Here is a 14,392-nt window from a genome sequence, read left to right as displayed (position 1 = left end):
GGAAAAAGTTTGCTGGCACCAGGCCCATGGAATTTTTCCCCCAACCCCTCCCCCCCTGCTGCTCTGGATTCTTCATGGGTCTCTGCTGGGACAGCTGCTTTTTAACATATTTATTCCAGTTTCCCGATCATTTATAATGAGTTGATTAAATTTGCTGACAACTCAAAAGTTATTCAAAGTTGTTAAATCACAGGAGGATAATACCAGAACATTGGAAGGTGGCCAATGTAATGCCAATTTTTAAAAAAATGTTCCAGAGGTGATACGGAAATTATAGACCAGTGAGCCAGACGTCAGTGCTGGGCAAAATGGTAGAGACTATTATTAAGAACAAAATTACAGAGCATATTCAAAAGCATGGATTAATGAGACAAAGCCAACATGGATTTAGTGAAGGGAAATCTTGCCTCAACAATCTATTACATTTCTTTGAAGGGGTGAACATAGTAACATAGTAAGTGACGGCAGAAAAAGACCTGTATGGTTCATCCAGTCTGTCCAACAAGATAAACTCATATGTTCTACTTTATGTGTATACCTGACCTTGATTTGTATGTGCCATTTTCAGGGCACAGACCATAGAAGTCTGCCCAGCACTAGCCCCACCTCCCAACTGCCACCCAATCTCCGCTAAGCTTCTGAGGATCCATTTCTTCTGAACAGGATTCCTTTATGTTTATCCCACGCTTTTATCCCACATGTGGATAAAGGTGTGCCGGTCGATTTCGGGTATCTGGATTTTCAAAAGGCATTTGACAAAGTGCTTCATGAAAACCCCCAGAGGAAATTGGAGAGTCATGGGATAGAAGGTAGTGTCCTATTGTGGATAAAAACTGGTTAAAACATAGGGTTAAAAAAACAATATTCTGAATGGAGAAGGGTAGTTAGTAGGGTTCCCCAGGGGTCTGTGCTGGGACCATTGCTTTTTAACATATTTATAAATGACCTAGAGATGGGAGTAACTAGTGAGGTAATTAAATTTGCTGATGACACAAAGTTATTCAAAGTCATTAAATCGCGGGAGGATTGTGAAAAATTACAAGAGGACCTTACGAGACTGGGAAACTGGGCGTCTAAACGGCAGATGACGTTTAATGTGAGCAAGTGCAAAGTGATGCATGTGGGAAAGAGGAACCCGAATTATAGCTATGCAAGGTTCTACGTTAGGAGTCACAGACCAAGAAAGGGATCTAGGTGTCATTGTAGATGATACATTGAAACCTTCTGTTCAGTGTGTGGCGGCAGCTAAGAAAGCAAGTAGAATGTTAGGCATTATTAGGAAAGGAATGGAAAACAAAAATGAGGATGTTATAATGCCTTTGTATCGCTCCATGGTGCAACCAGACCTCGAATACTGTGTGCAATTCTGGTCACCGCATCTCAAAAAAGATATAGTGGAATTAGAAATGGTACAGAGAAGGGCGATGAAAATGATAAAGAGGATGGGACAACTTCCCTAAGAGGAAAGGCTGAAGCGGCTAGGGCTCTTCAGCTTGGAGAAAAGACGGCTGAGGGGAGATATGATGAGGTCTAGAAAATAATGAGTGGAGTTGAATCGCTTGTATACTCTTTCCAAAAATACTAGGACTAGGGGGCATGCAATGAAAGTACAAAGTAGTAAATTTAAAACAAATCACAATAAATATTTCTTCACTCAATGTGTAATTAAACTCTGGAATTTGTTGCCAGAAAGTGTGGTAAAAGTGGTTAGAGTAGCAGAGTTTTAAAAAGGTTTGGACAAGTTCATAAAAGAAAAGTCTGTAAGCCATTATTAAGGTGGACTTGGGAAAGTCCACTTTTTATTCCTGAGATGAACAACACAAAATCTGTTTTACTCTTTTGGGATCCTGCCAGGTACTTCTGACCTGGACTGGCCACTGCTGGAAACAGGATACTGGATCTGATGGATCTTTGGCCTGTCCTGGTATGGTGAAACTGAACTACTTATGTTAACTCCAGCAGTTTGCACTAGGGGTGTGTGAGTAAATAAAACAGACTGGAGCATGATTATGTTATTCCCATAAAGTTTTACAACAATGAGACTGATCCCGCTGCCCTGGGCGTATTATGTTCCCTTGACTGGATCATTTAGACCTGTTCAATTCTTGAGATTAGTGTTTGTTGTCAGAAATTGAATCCGCTCCTATGTGGAAAACTACCTTTCCACTCTTCTGATTTTCAGCAGGGATGAGCCAACAGAGAGTCCAACAGAAAATGGGTTACCGGAGACTGAAAAAAAAACTAAAACTAAAACGAATGGAGATGCAAAAAAGAAAACCAAGAAGAATGTCAAGAATGAAAGCAGACGGAAATCAAGAACAGACACAGAAGGTAAGTTCCCCAGATCTGTTACTGTACCATGCTCCCTCCCTGCCTCCCAGCCAGCACATCTGCTTCATTTTCTACAGCACCTCTTGCTGGGAGAGTCTGGGATTGCAGGAGCAGCGACATCCCCAATACCGAGTACTCACAGCATTCCCTGCAGTGCCTTCTGCTGGGAAAGGGAAGGAATGCAGGAACCGTGAGCTCCCCCCTACACTCAGCACTTCTACGTAGCACCTGCTGCTGGGAAAGGGGAGTAGTGTAGGGATCACAAGCTCCTCGTATATCTAAGACACCAGCACCTCCTGCTGGAAAAGGGAGAGAGTGGAAGAGCCATGAGCTCCCCATACATCCAGTGCTCTTGCACTTCCCTGTAGCGGCCGCTCTGCTGAGAAAGGAAAGGAACATAGAAACCGTGAGCTCCCACCTAGACCCATCACTCCTGCTTCATTCCCTGCAGTGCCTTCCATGCATTTCTGCTGCTCTTTGTCAATCATTAGTCTCAGTGGCCTCGGCTGCTGTAAGAGTGCAGAGAAAAACCAAAAGTCACAAAGGGGAAAGCAGAGACTGTTTCATAGGCTATGCCCCACCCCCTCACCACCACCACCAGGGCCAGCCTCTCAGCCAGCCCATCAGCTTCATTCTCTACAGGACCTCCTGCTAGGAGAAGCTGGGGCTGCAACAGCCCTGAGCTCCCCCCTACACCCAGCTCTCCTGTGTTCTCTACAGGGTCTCGCACATTTCTGCTTCTCTTTGTCAGTCTTTTATCTCAGCAGTCTCTGCTGTTGCGTTTTCCTCCTTATATAAAACATTTCCTCATCTTTTTCTTTCTAGTATTACCGAAAGAAAGCAAACTCACCAACCTCCTCAAGACTCTTTCCAAACACAGCAACACAGAGCTGACCAAATCCGCAAACAAGAAGAAGGAGAAAGAGAAAGAGAAGGAGAAACCACGCAAGAAAAAGAAGTAAAGTCCCCAGGAAAGAGCAGGGTGAGAGGGCCATTGAAGGAACCGTGATGCAGATAGTAAAGGAGGCAGAGGTGGGGAGAGCTTAGAAATCTAGTCAGAACCATATATCCCCAAAATATTTGAATAAATTAATACATTCCAAAGTTTACTTAAGATTCTGCACAGATTACAAGAAATAAAGTTACCAAGAAACCACACTGGGGTCAATATTGAGAAGTATTACCCGCATAAGAGCATCTGTAGTCTATGGCAATTCTAGCAGTATGATCCGGTTAGTGCCAGGGCACAGGTGGAAGTACTAACTGGATAATTAGTTATTTAGGGGCTGATATTCAAAAGGGTTTAAGGTTCAAAAGGGTTTAAGGGGGCAGGAGAGGTCCTCCTGCCTGGTTATCGGGCCACGATATCACTTCATGTCCCTATGACCGCCAAAGGTCACGGTGGTCTGGGAGTGGTGTGAGGGCTGAGCCAGCGGCGGTATTCTGACCACTAACTGGAGGGGCATTTATGCTATGACATCTGACTTTGGACGTTTTGCGCTAAAGGTCTCTAATTCGAATAGGAAATATGGCATTTTCAGAAACAGCAAAATGCCTATTTTTTTTTTTTTTTTAAATGGATACATGCAAGATGTTTTTGTACTCTGTGCATTTATCTTTTTGGGCCATTTTCCAAGTGAAAAATGTAGAAAATCGAGCCATTGGGATGTAGGAGGAGCCAGCATTCCTAGTATACTGGCCACACAGATGTCCCAGCAGACAGTGGGACACCCTAGGGGACATTGAAGCTCCCAGGTACACATTTCACCGTTACCCCCTTATGCCTCCAAAACTGTACACCACTACAATACCCCTTATGGGTGAAGGGCTCAACTATAGGTGGGTACAGTAGGTTTTGGGGAAGTGTAGAGGGCTCACGCTTTCCACCACAAGTGTAACAGGTAGAGTGGGATATGGGCAGTGGTGTGCTGGCGCCAGCTCGCAAGAGACAGTTGTTAAAATTTTTACCATCTTGCGAGCCGGTTGTCCTTCAGGGCAAGCCGGCTCTCCTCCCTTCCCCCATCCACAGGGTCCCAGTGTACATACCTGAAGAAGGCAACTACCCTGGTTGTCCAGTGGAGTCTTCGAGGCAGGCAGGAAAGATCCCCAGTCTTACCTGCCCGCTGCTGGCGCTGACCCTCCCCAGCTGCCGGATCGCTCTTTAAAAATGGCTGCCGAGACTTCCTGCAGAGGCCTCACAAGACTTCTGATGAAGTCTTGGAGGCTGCCCTTGTAAGTCTCTGCGGCCATTTTGAAGAGCGATGCAGTAGCGCTGCGGTAGAGTCAGCTCCAGCAGCGGGCAGGAAAGACTGGGGATCTTTCCTGCCTGCCCCGAAGAATCCACTGGACAACCTGGGTAGCTGGAGGGGAGGCAGGGGAGAGAAAAGAATCGTTGGGTATGGGTGGCTGGAGGGGGGGCCGGGGAGAGAAGAGAATCGCTGGGTATGGGTGGCTGGAGGGGGGGCAGGGGAGAGAAGAGGATCGCTGGGTATGGATGGAGGGGAGGGCAGGGGAGAGGAGAGGAGAGTTGCTGGACATGGGTGGATGGAGGGGAGGGCAGGGGAGAGGAGGGTTGCTAGACATGGGTGGATGGAGGGGAGGGCAGGGGGAGAGGAGGGTTGCTGGACATGGGTGGATGGAGGGGAGGGCAGGAAAGAGGAGGGTTGCTGGACATGGATGGAGGAGATGAAAAGGAGAGAGATGCTGGACATGGAGGGGAGGGAAGAGTGAGGAAGGAGATGAGATGAGGGAAAAGGAAGAGAGGAGAAAAACTGCACATGGATGAAGAAAATAGGCAGAAGCTGGATCCACTGGACAGTCAAGTCTGGGGAGGACCCAGCCTTTACTTACGGATGTAGGGCAAGAAATGAAGAAGAAAGGTGGAAAATAAAAGAAATAAATGGAAAGGAAGCCCTGGAAATGGAGTTAAGAGGACAGGTAGCAGCAGAATCGGATACTGGGCCAGCATGATCAGAAAAACAAAGTCACCAGACAACAAAGGTAGAAAAAAAATCATTTTATTTTCATTATAGTGTTTGGAATATGTCCACTTTGAGAATCAGATGCTCAACATTAAAAGTTTATATTTATTTACTTATTTATGGCATTTTATCCCACATTAAACATGAATTAGATTGGAACCTGGGATCATTTACATTTTTTTTCCTGGAGTAATGCATTGCCCCCCCCCCCCCCCCCCCCCCCAGGCTCTCTCCTCGGTAATAGTCAGCTCTGCAATTTGGGGGGGGGGTGCAGAGGTGGACCGGGGAGAGAGCCTGTTGTTAAACATTTACCAGCACACCACTGGATATGGGCATGAGTCATCCTCACTACAGTGCATTTCACTGACCAGTAGACTAGTCCAGGGACCTGCTCTGATAGGCCTGGCTATAAGATCTGAAGGTGTCATAGAGGTTGATATGTAATATTTTTTAATCACATCTTTGGGGGTTGAGAGGGGAGTCAGTGACCACTGGGGGAGTGAGAGGAGGGTCATCCTTGATTCCATTGGCCATTTAGGGCACTTTTTTTGCCTTATTCGTTCTAAAAACAGGTCTAGATGAAAACGTTGACGTTTCAGCCCTATATGTTTTCGTTTTGTTCCATTACGGCTGTAAAACCTCCAATATCACCCCCAAAATGCCCCCTTGTGATTGGATGCATTGCATATGAATTGCATAGATAAATGTGTGCAAAATAGGTTTTGAAAATACCGATGTGGACATCTGTCCAAATGCTGCTTTATGACACTTTTTGGACGTTTTTCTCTTTCAAAAATGCTTCCTATGGCCTTACCTCAGTCTTTTTTCAAACACACTGATAGAAATTTATCACAATTTTTATGGAAATCTAAACAACCTCATACTGCTTTACGAATTCTCATACTACCTAAAACCTCTGGAGGTGTTAATTTCCCGGATTTCATACACTATCGCTCCGCCTTTATCTTAAACAAAGGTTATCATTGATTTACTTCAATTTTTTCCACTCACAGGTCTACAAGATTTCTGACCGAGAAGGAACTTTGTACACCTTTAGCTCTCTCTGTTCTATCAAATACCAATAGTACAGCCAAGTATTGAGATCATTTATCCCCGGTTATTTCAGCCATGATTTCCTTCTTTAACAAACTTCGTCGTTTGATGTGATTCTTTGGAATAATGTTGATCTTCAAATAGATAAGAAACCAATAAACTTAGTAACTAAGTCAGCTCATTCATAATGGTGCCCTTAAAACTTTTACTCAACTGCAGGAAGATTTTCATCTTCCCAAATCTCAATTTCTTCAGTGGGCTCAATTCTTACCTGCTCTTAAATCCATCAAATAGAACTTTAATAAGATTGGTTGAATTACTGCAATGCAGGGGCGTAGCCAGACAACAGATTTTTGGGTGGGCCTAGGTAAGAAGTGGGTGGGCACCAAATGTTCTCCCCCCACCCCATCACCACCACTACCACCAATAAAATATCTCAGCTGGCAGGAAAATGCTTCTTTCTCCGAGGACAAGCAGGCTGCTTGTTCTCGGGACGGTCGGCACGCAGGCCACGCCCACCGCGCATGCGCGGCCGCCTTCCCACCCGTGCGCGACCGCTCCCGCCAGTTACTTTTTTCCCGCGACTGAGAGAGTGGTGCGTTTGCCTCTCTCTCTGTTCAGCCGCCGGATTTTCGACCGCGTTTACGCGGATCGTCGCTTGGACCGTTCGGTTCCCTCTGTTTTTTGTTTGTATTGTTTTAAAAAAAAAAAAGAAATTTCTTTTTGCGCGTGTGGAGCACGCGCTCCCCCTTTTCCCTCGCTTTCTAGCGGGGACGCCACGTTGCGGCCTAGTGGCCGCTCGGTCGGTTGATTTTTTCGTGGTGTGATTTTAGCCACCATTGCCGACTTTGACTTCGCCGACGCGATTTTTCCGTCGATGTCCTCGAAGGTCCCGAGTGGATTTAAAAAGTGTGGTCGCTGCGGCCGGCCGATCTCGCAGACCGACACCCACGCTTGGTGCCTCCAGTGCCTCGGGCCGGAGCACAATCTCAAGTCGTGCGCTTTGTGTCTCGGTCTCCGGAAACGGACTCAGGTTGCGAGGCAAGTTCTGCGGGACCGTCTTTTTGGAACTTGCGCCGGCCCCTCGACGTCGACCTCGACGGCATCGGTATCGAAGGCCGGTTCTTCGGTACCGGTATCGATGCCCGAGACATCGGCACCGATGGCAGCGACCCCAGGAGAACAGGTCCCGTTGGCCCGCCGGTCCGCCGGTCCGCCGGTGAGAGTGGGGTTGAGAGGCCACGTGGGCAGTCGGCCCCGGTCACTCCCTCAACTCGTGAGCCACGGGACCGAACCCTGTCGGACCCGGTACCTCGAGACCGAGGGGGATCGACCTCCTCCTCCTCCATGCCCTCCGGCACCGGTGACGTGCACCGGAAAAAAGATAAGAAGCGCCGTCACCGGGAGCCCTCGGTGCACCCTGAAGAGGAGTCGACGCCGAAGCGTCATCGCAGAGAGGAGAGATCTCCGTCGGTGGTGGAGGTACCGACGCGTCGGGGTTCCGGCACCTCGGTGCCGTCTCCTGGCCCCCAGCAGCTTCTGGCACCGACACCCTTACCGGCCCCACCGCCTTTCCCGGCAGCGGGCCTGGACGAGTGCCTCAGAGCCATCCTTCCGGGGATCCTGGAAGGGCTGATGCGCCAGGCTGTGCCGGCGTCGGGGGTGCTTGCGCCCCCGGCGCCGATGACTGTGGCGCCGGCGAGCTCTAGCCCGGCGCCGGGGCTGTCGACACCGCCGCCGCTTGCGGTGCCGGTCTCGACCGCCACGCAGGTGGAGTCCCCGTCGACGTCGATGGAGGGAGCTCCGTCCCCGCCGGCGCGGGAGTCCACCGCTCGACGACACCGAGACCTTGGTGCCTCGACGTCGAGCCGGGCCCGGTACCGGACTCAGCTACATGAGCTAATGTCCGATACCGAGGATGAGGACTCGTGGGGGGAAGAGGAGGACCCGAGATATTTCTCCTCAGAGGAGTCTACGGGCCTTCCCTCGGACCCCACGCCGTCACCGGAGAGGAAGCTCTCACCTCCTGAGAGTCTCTCCTTTGCCTCCTTTGTGCGGGATATGTCTATAAGCATTCCCTTTCCCGTGGTCTCTGTGGAAGAGCCGAGGGCCGAGATGCTCGAGGTCCTCGACTATCCATCACCACCTAGAGAGTCCTCCACGGTACCGCTGCACAATGTCCTGAAGGAGACGCTGCTTCGGAACTGGGTGCGACCACTAACTAACCCCACCATTCCCAAGAAAGCAGAGTCCCAGTACAGGATCCACTCTGACCCAGAGCTCATGCGGCCCCAGTTGCCCCATGACTCAGCGGTCGTGGATTCTGCTCTCAAGAGGGCACGGAGTTCGAGGGATACCGCCTCGGCGCCCCCGGGGCGGGAGTCTCGCACTCTGGACTCATTTGGGAGGAAGGCCTACCAATCCTCCATGCTCGTGACCCGCATCCAATCTTACCTGCTCTATATGAGCATCCACATGCGGACCAATGTGCAACAGCTGGCGGACCTGGTCGATAAGCTCCCGCCGGAGCAGTCCAGGCCTTATCAGGAGGTGGTCAGGCAGCTGAAGGCGTGCAGAAAGTTCCTGTCCAGGGGGATTTTTGACACCTGTGACGTGGCATCTCGTGCTGCGGCCCAAGGTATAGTGATGCGCAGGCTCTCATGGCTGCATGCCTCTGACCTGGACAACCGCACCCAGCAGAGACTGGCTGACGTCCCTTGCCGGGGGGATAATATTTTTGGCGAGAAGGTCGAGCAGATGGTTGACCAACTGCATCAGCGGGAAACCGCTCTCGACAAGCTCTCCCACCGGGCGCCTTCAGCACCCGCCCCCGCGGGCGGGCGTTTTTCCCGGGCTCGGCAGGCTGCACCCTATTCTTTTGCGAAGCGTAGGTACAACCAGCCGGCCCGAAGGCCTCGTCAGGCACAGGGACAGCCCCAGCGCGCTCGTTCCCGTCAACAGCGTGCGCCTAAGCAGCCCCCTGCGCCTCCACAGCAAAAGCCGGGGACGGGCTTTTGACTGGATCCATGGGAACATAGCCGCCCTACAAGTGTCCGTACCAGACGACCTGCCGGTCGGAGGGAGGTTAAAATTCTTTCACCAAAGGTGGCCTCTCATAACCTCCGACCAGTGGGTTCTCCAAATAGTGCGGTACGGATACGCCCTGAATTTGGCCTCCCTGCCTCCAAATTGTCCCCCGGGAGCTCAGTCTTTCAGCTCCCATCACAAGCAGGTACTTGCAGAGGAACTCTCCGCCCTTCTCAGCGCCAATGCGGTCGAGCCCGTACCACCCGGGCAGGAAGGGCAGGGATTCTATTCCAGGTACTTCCTTGTGGAAAAGAAAACAGGGGGGATGCGTCCCATCCTAGACCTGAGAGGCCTGAACAAATTCCTGGTCAAGGAAAAGTTCAGGATGCTTTCCTTGGGCACCCTTCTGCCAATGATTCAGAAAAACGATTGGCTATGTTCCCTGGATTTAAAGGACGCATACACTCACATCCCGATACTGCCAGCTCACAGACAGTATCTCAGATTCCGCCTGGGCGCACGGCACTTTCAGTATTGTGTGCTGCCCTTTGGGCTCGCCTCTGCCCCACGAGTGTTTACAAAGTGCCTCGTGGTGGTAGCGGCCTACCTACGCAAGCTGGGAGTGCACGTGTTCCCATATCTCGACGATTGGCTGGTCAAGAACACCTCGGAGGCCGGAGCCCTCCGGTCCATGCAGTGCACTATTCAACTTCTGGAGCTGCTGGGGTTTGTGATAAATTACCCAAAGTCCCATCTCCAGCCAACTCAGTCTCTGGAATTCATAGGAGCGCTGCTGAATTCCCAGACGGCTCAGGCCTACCTTCCCGAAGCGAGGGCCACCAATCTCTTGGCCCTGGCTTCGCAGACCAGAGCGTCTCAGCAGATCACAGCTCGGCAGATGTTGAGACTTCTGGGTCATATGGCCTCCACAGTTCATGTGACTCCCATGGCTCGTCTTCACATGAGATCTGCTCAATGGACCCTAGCTTCCCAGTGGTTCCAAGCCACCGGGAATCTAGAGGATGTCATCCGCCTCTCCACCAGTTGCCGCACTTCTCTGCTCTGGTGGACCATACGGACCAATTTGACCCTGGGACGTCCATTCCAAATTCCGCAGCCCACGAAAGTGCTGACGACGGATGCATCTCGCCTGGGGTGGGGAGCCCATGTCGATGGGCTTCACACCCAGGGTCTGTGGTCCCTCCAGGAAAAGGATCTGCAGATCAACCTCCTGGAGCTCCGAGCGATCTGGAGCGCACTGAAGGCTTTCAGAGATCGGCTGTCCTGCCAAATTATCCAAATTCGGACAGACAATCAGGCTGCAATGTATTACGTCAACAAGCAGGGGGGCACCGGATCTCGCCCCCTGTGTCAGGAAGCCGTCGGTATGTGGCGTTGGGCGTGTCGGTTCGGCATGCTTCTCCAAGCCACGTACCTGGCAGGCGTAAACAACAGTCTGGCCGACAGACTGAGCAGAGTCATGCAACCGCACGAGTGGTCGCTCCATTCCAGAGTGGTACGCAAGATCTTCCGAGAGTGGGGCACCCCCTCGGTGGATCTTTTCGCCTCTCAGACCAACCACAAGCTGCCTCTGTTCTGTTCCAGACTTCAGACACACGGCAGGCTAGCGTCAGATGCCTTTCTCCTTCATTGGGGGACCGGCCTCCTGTATGCTTATCCTCCCATACCTTTGGTGGGGAAGACCTTACTGAAGCTCAAGCAAGACCGCGGCACCATGATTCTGATAGCGCCCTTTTGGCCCCGTCAGATCTGGTTCCCTCTTCTTCTGGAGTTGTCCTCCGAAGAACCGTGGAGATTGGAGTGTTTTCCGACTCTCATTTCGCAGAACGACGGAGCATTGCTGCACCCCAACCTTCAATCCCTGGCTCTCACGGCCTGGATGTTGAGGGCGTAGACTTCGCTGCGTTGGGTCTGTCTGAGGGTGTCTCCCGGGTCTTGCTTGCCTCTAGGAAGGATTCCACTAAAAAGAGTTACTTTTTCAAGTGGAGGAGGTTTGTCGTTTGGTGTGAGAGCAAGGCCCTAGAACCTCGTTCTTGCCCTGCACAGAACCTGCTTGAATACCTTCTGCACTTATCAGAGTCTGGCCTCAAGACCAACTCAGTAAGGAATCACCTTAGTGCGATTAGTGCTTACCATTATCGTGTGGAAGGTAAAGCCATCTCTGGAGAGCCTTTAGTCGTTCGATTCATGAGAGGCTTGCTTTTGTCAAAGCCCCCTATCAAGCCTCCTACTGTGTCATGGGATCTCAACGTCGTCCTCACCCAGCTGATGAAACCTCCTTTTGAGCCACTGAATACCTGCCATCTGAAGTACTTGACCTGGAAGGTCATTTTCTTGGTGGCAGTTACTTCAGCTCGTAGGGTCAGTGAGCTTCAAGCCCTAGTAGCTCATGCTCCATATACTAAATTTCATCACAACAGAGTAGTGCTCCGCACTCACCCAAAGTTCCTGCCGAAGGTGGTGTCGGAGTTCCATCTTAACCAGTCAATTGTCTTGCCAACATTCTTCCCCAGGCCGCATACCCGCCCTGCTGAACGTCAGTTGCACACATTGGACTGCAAGAGAGCATTGGCCTTCTACTTGGAGCGGACACAGCCCAACAGACAGTCCGCCCAATTGTTTATTTCTTTCGACCCTAACAGGCTAGGGGTCGCTGTCGGGAAACGCACCATCTCCAATTGGCTAGCAGATTGCATTTCCTTCACTTACGCCCAGGCTGGGCTGACTCTTGAGGGTCATGTCACGGCTCATAGTGTCAGAGCCATGGCAGCGTCGGTGGCTCACTTGAAGTCAGCCACTATTGAAGAGATCTGCAAGGCTGCGACGTGGTCATCTGTCCACACATTCACATCTCATTACTGCCTCCAGCAGGATACCCGACGCGACAGTCGGTTCGGGCAGTCGGTGTTGCAGAATCTGTTTGGGGTGTAAATCCAACTCCACCCTCCAGGACCCGAATTTATTCTGGTCAGGCTGCACTCTCAGTTAGTTGTTCTTCGTAGGTCAATTTCTGTTGTACCCTCGCCGTTGCGAGGTTCAATTGACCTGGGTTATTGTTTTGAGTGAGCCTGAGAGCTAGGGATACCCCAGTCGTGAGAACAAGCAGCCTGCTTGTCCTCGGAGAAAGGGTATGATACATACCTGTAGCAGTTGTTCTCCGAGGACAGCAGGCTGATTGTTCTCACCTACCCTCCCTCCTCCCCTTTGGAGTTGTGTGTTTCATATTTTATTGCTTGTCATTCAACTGGCGGGAGCGGTCGCGCACGGGCGGGAAGGCGGCCGCGCATGCGCGGTGGGCGTGGCCTGCGTGCCGACCGTCCCGCGAAGCTTCTTCCGGTTGGTGGGGGCTGCCGCGGACGTCAACCCAGTCGTGAGAACAATCAGCCTGCTGTCCTCGGAGAACAACTGCTACAGGTATGTATCATACCCTTTCTCCCTTGGCAGTCTGCAGCAGGCATGCACTGAAAACTGAGCATGCGCAGGTGCCAGTATTGTGGAGAGTAGAATGTGCTACTGTTGGGTGGGCCTGAGCCCTAAGTGGGTGGGCCCTGGCCCACCCAGGCCCACCTGTGGCTACACCACTGCTGCAATGAATTATTTTATTTGCCAACATTGTTTATTTGCATAGGGAAACTAGGGGACATGAATTGAGGTTGAAGGGGGGCAGACTCAGAAGTAATGTCAGGAAGTATTTTTTCACGGAAAGGGTGGTAGATACGTGGAATGCCTTCCCAGGGGAGGTGGTGGAAATGAAAACGGTAATGGAATTCAAATGGATCTACAGAATCTTAGCAGAGATTGGGTGGTGACGCCAGTATTTGGAGAGTAAAACTGGTGCAGGGCGAACTTCTACGGTCTGTGCCCTGATTGTGATTGAATAGATAGGGATGGGCTGGAGTGTAAATTTTAAGGGGCTTCAACGTTAGCTTCAGAACGTTTAGTACAAGAACAGTGCTGGGCAGACTTCTACGGTCTGTGCCCTGAGAAAGGCAGGGGCAAATCAAGCTCGAGTATACATATAAAGTATCACATACCATGTAAAATGAGTTTATCTTGTTGGGCAGACTGGATGGACCGTTAGGTCTTTATCTGCTGTCATTTACTTTGTTACTATGTAAGTAGGGTACCCGAGGCACCTGCCCAAGAACACGGCAGTGGGATTTGAACTCTGGCTTTAGGATAAATTTAGGATAAGTCGGACAGATTCACTGCTGGACAGACAGACAGACAGGGGTCTCAGAGAATTACCATCAGCACTCTCCCACAATCAGTAGCCTATTAGCCTGCTGCGTTCCCCATTCTCACCAGCAGAGGGTACAATCAGCTAATTACAGTTTATGCAGAGCAACAGTTTACTAAGGCACCGGAAGCAGGAAATGAGATTGGATCTTGCCCACTTCTAGTTAAGAAAAAAGGAAAACTGCACAACCAAGGAACACTTCTGAGGAGATCCTAGTTCTGTTAGAAATTGGTGTGAAATATACATTTTTACAAAGATAACAGAACTGGATATCTTGAGATCAGATATACTGGTCAGGAAATCAGGTGGTACGTGGTAATAGCAGGCATGCTGCATGGCAGAGCTGTGTATATGAGGATCTCAGTAATGGAATAGCAGAGGGTAATGCAGGGCAGGAATGAGGTGCAATGGCAGAGCTGTGTGGAATGGTCTCAGTAATGGAATAGCAGAGGGTGATGCAGGGCAGAACTCCGAATTCCTCCACTTTCTACAACAAGAACATTCTTTGAGACAACTTCTCAAAAATCATACTTCCTTCAATGATGAATGTCCACTAGTTGCTGTTATCACAAAGATTCTCCACTGCTCACATCATTTACAAGACCTCTCAACTACATAAAAGAACTTCACTCAACAAGATTGGGAAAAAGACTTGAATACACATCGTACAGAAAAAATGTGGCAATCTTTTTGGATTTTCAATCACCCAGGGGGTCTTTTACTAAAGAATAACTCGAGT

The 14,392-nt window shown here is 50.4% G+C and overlaps 1 protein-coding gene across 1 annotated transcript in view; it reads left to right on the top strand.

Moving 5' to 3' along the window:
• The window catches only part of FAM71E1 (family with sequence similarity 71 member E1), a 56,167-nt gene extending 52,819 nt beyond the window's left edge, over positions 1 to 3,348 (top strand). The window contains exons 7-8 of the mRNA XM_030194973.1: positions 2,183 to 2,331; positions 3,157 to 3,348. Coding sequence (XP_030050833.1) covers positions 2,183 to 2,331; positions 3,157 to 3,293 — 286 coding nt within the window. The 3' untranslated portion in view covers positions 3,294 to 3,348. The remainder of the gene's footprint in view (positions 1 to 2,182; positions 2,332 to 3,156) is intronic.
• Positions 3,349 to 14,392: the final 11,044 nt, after the last annotated feature.

The sequence above is a fragment of the Microcaecilia unicolor genome, chromosome 3 (assembly GCF_901765095.1).
Source record: "Microcaecilia unicolor chromosome 3, aMicUni1.1, whole genome shotgun sequence".
NCBI classification, from domain to species: domain Eukaryota; kingdom Metazoa; phylum Chordata; class Amphibia; order Gymnophiona; family Siphonopidae; genus Microcaecilia; species Microcaecilia unicolor.
This window is presented reverse-complemented; position numbering and strand designations above follow the sequence as displayed.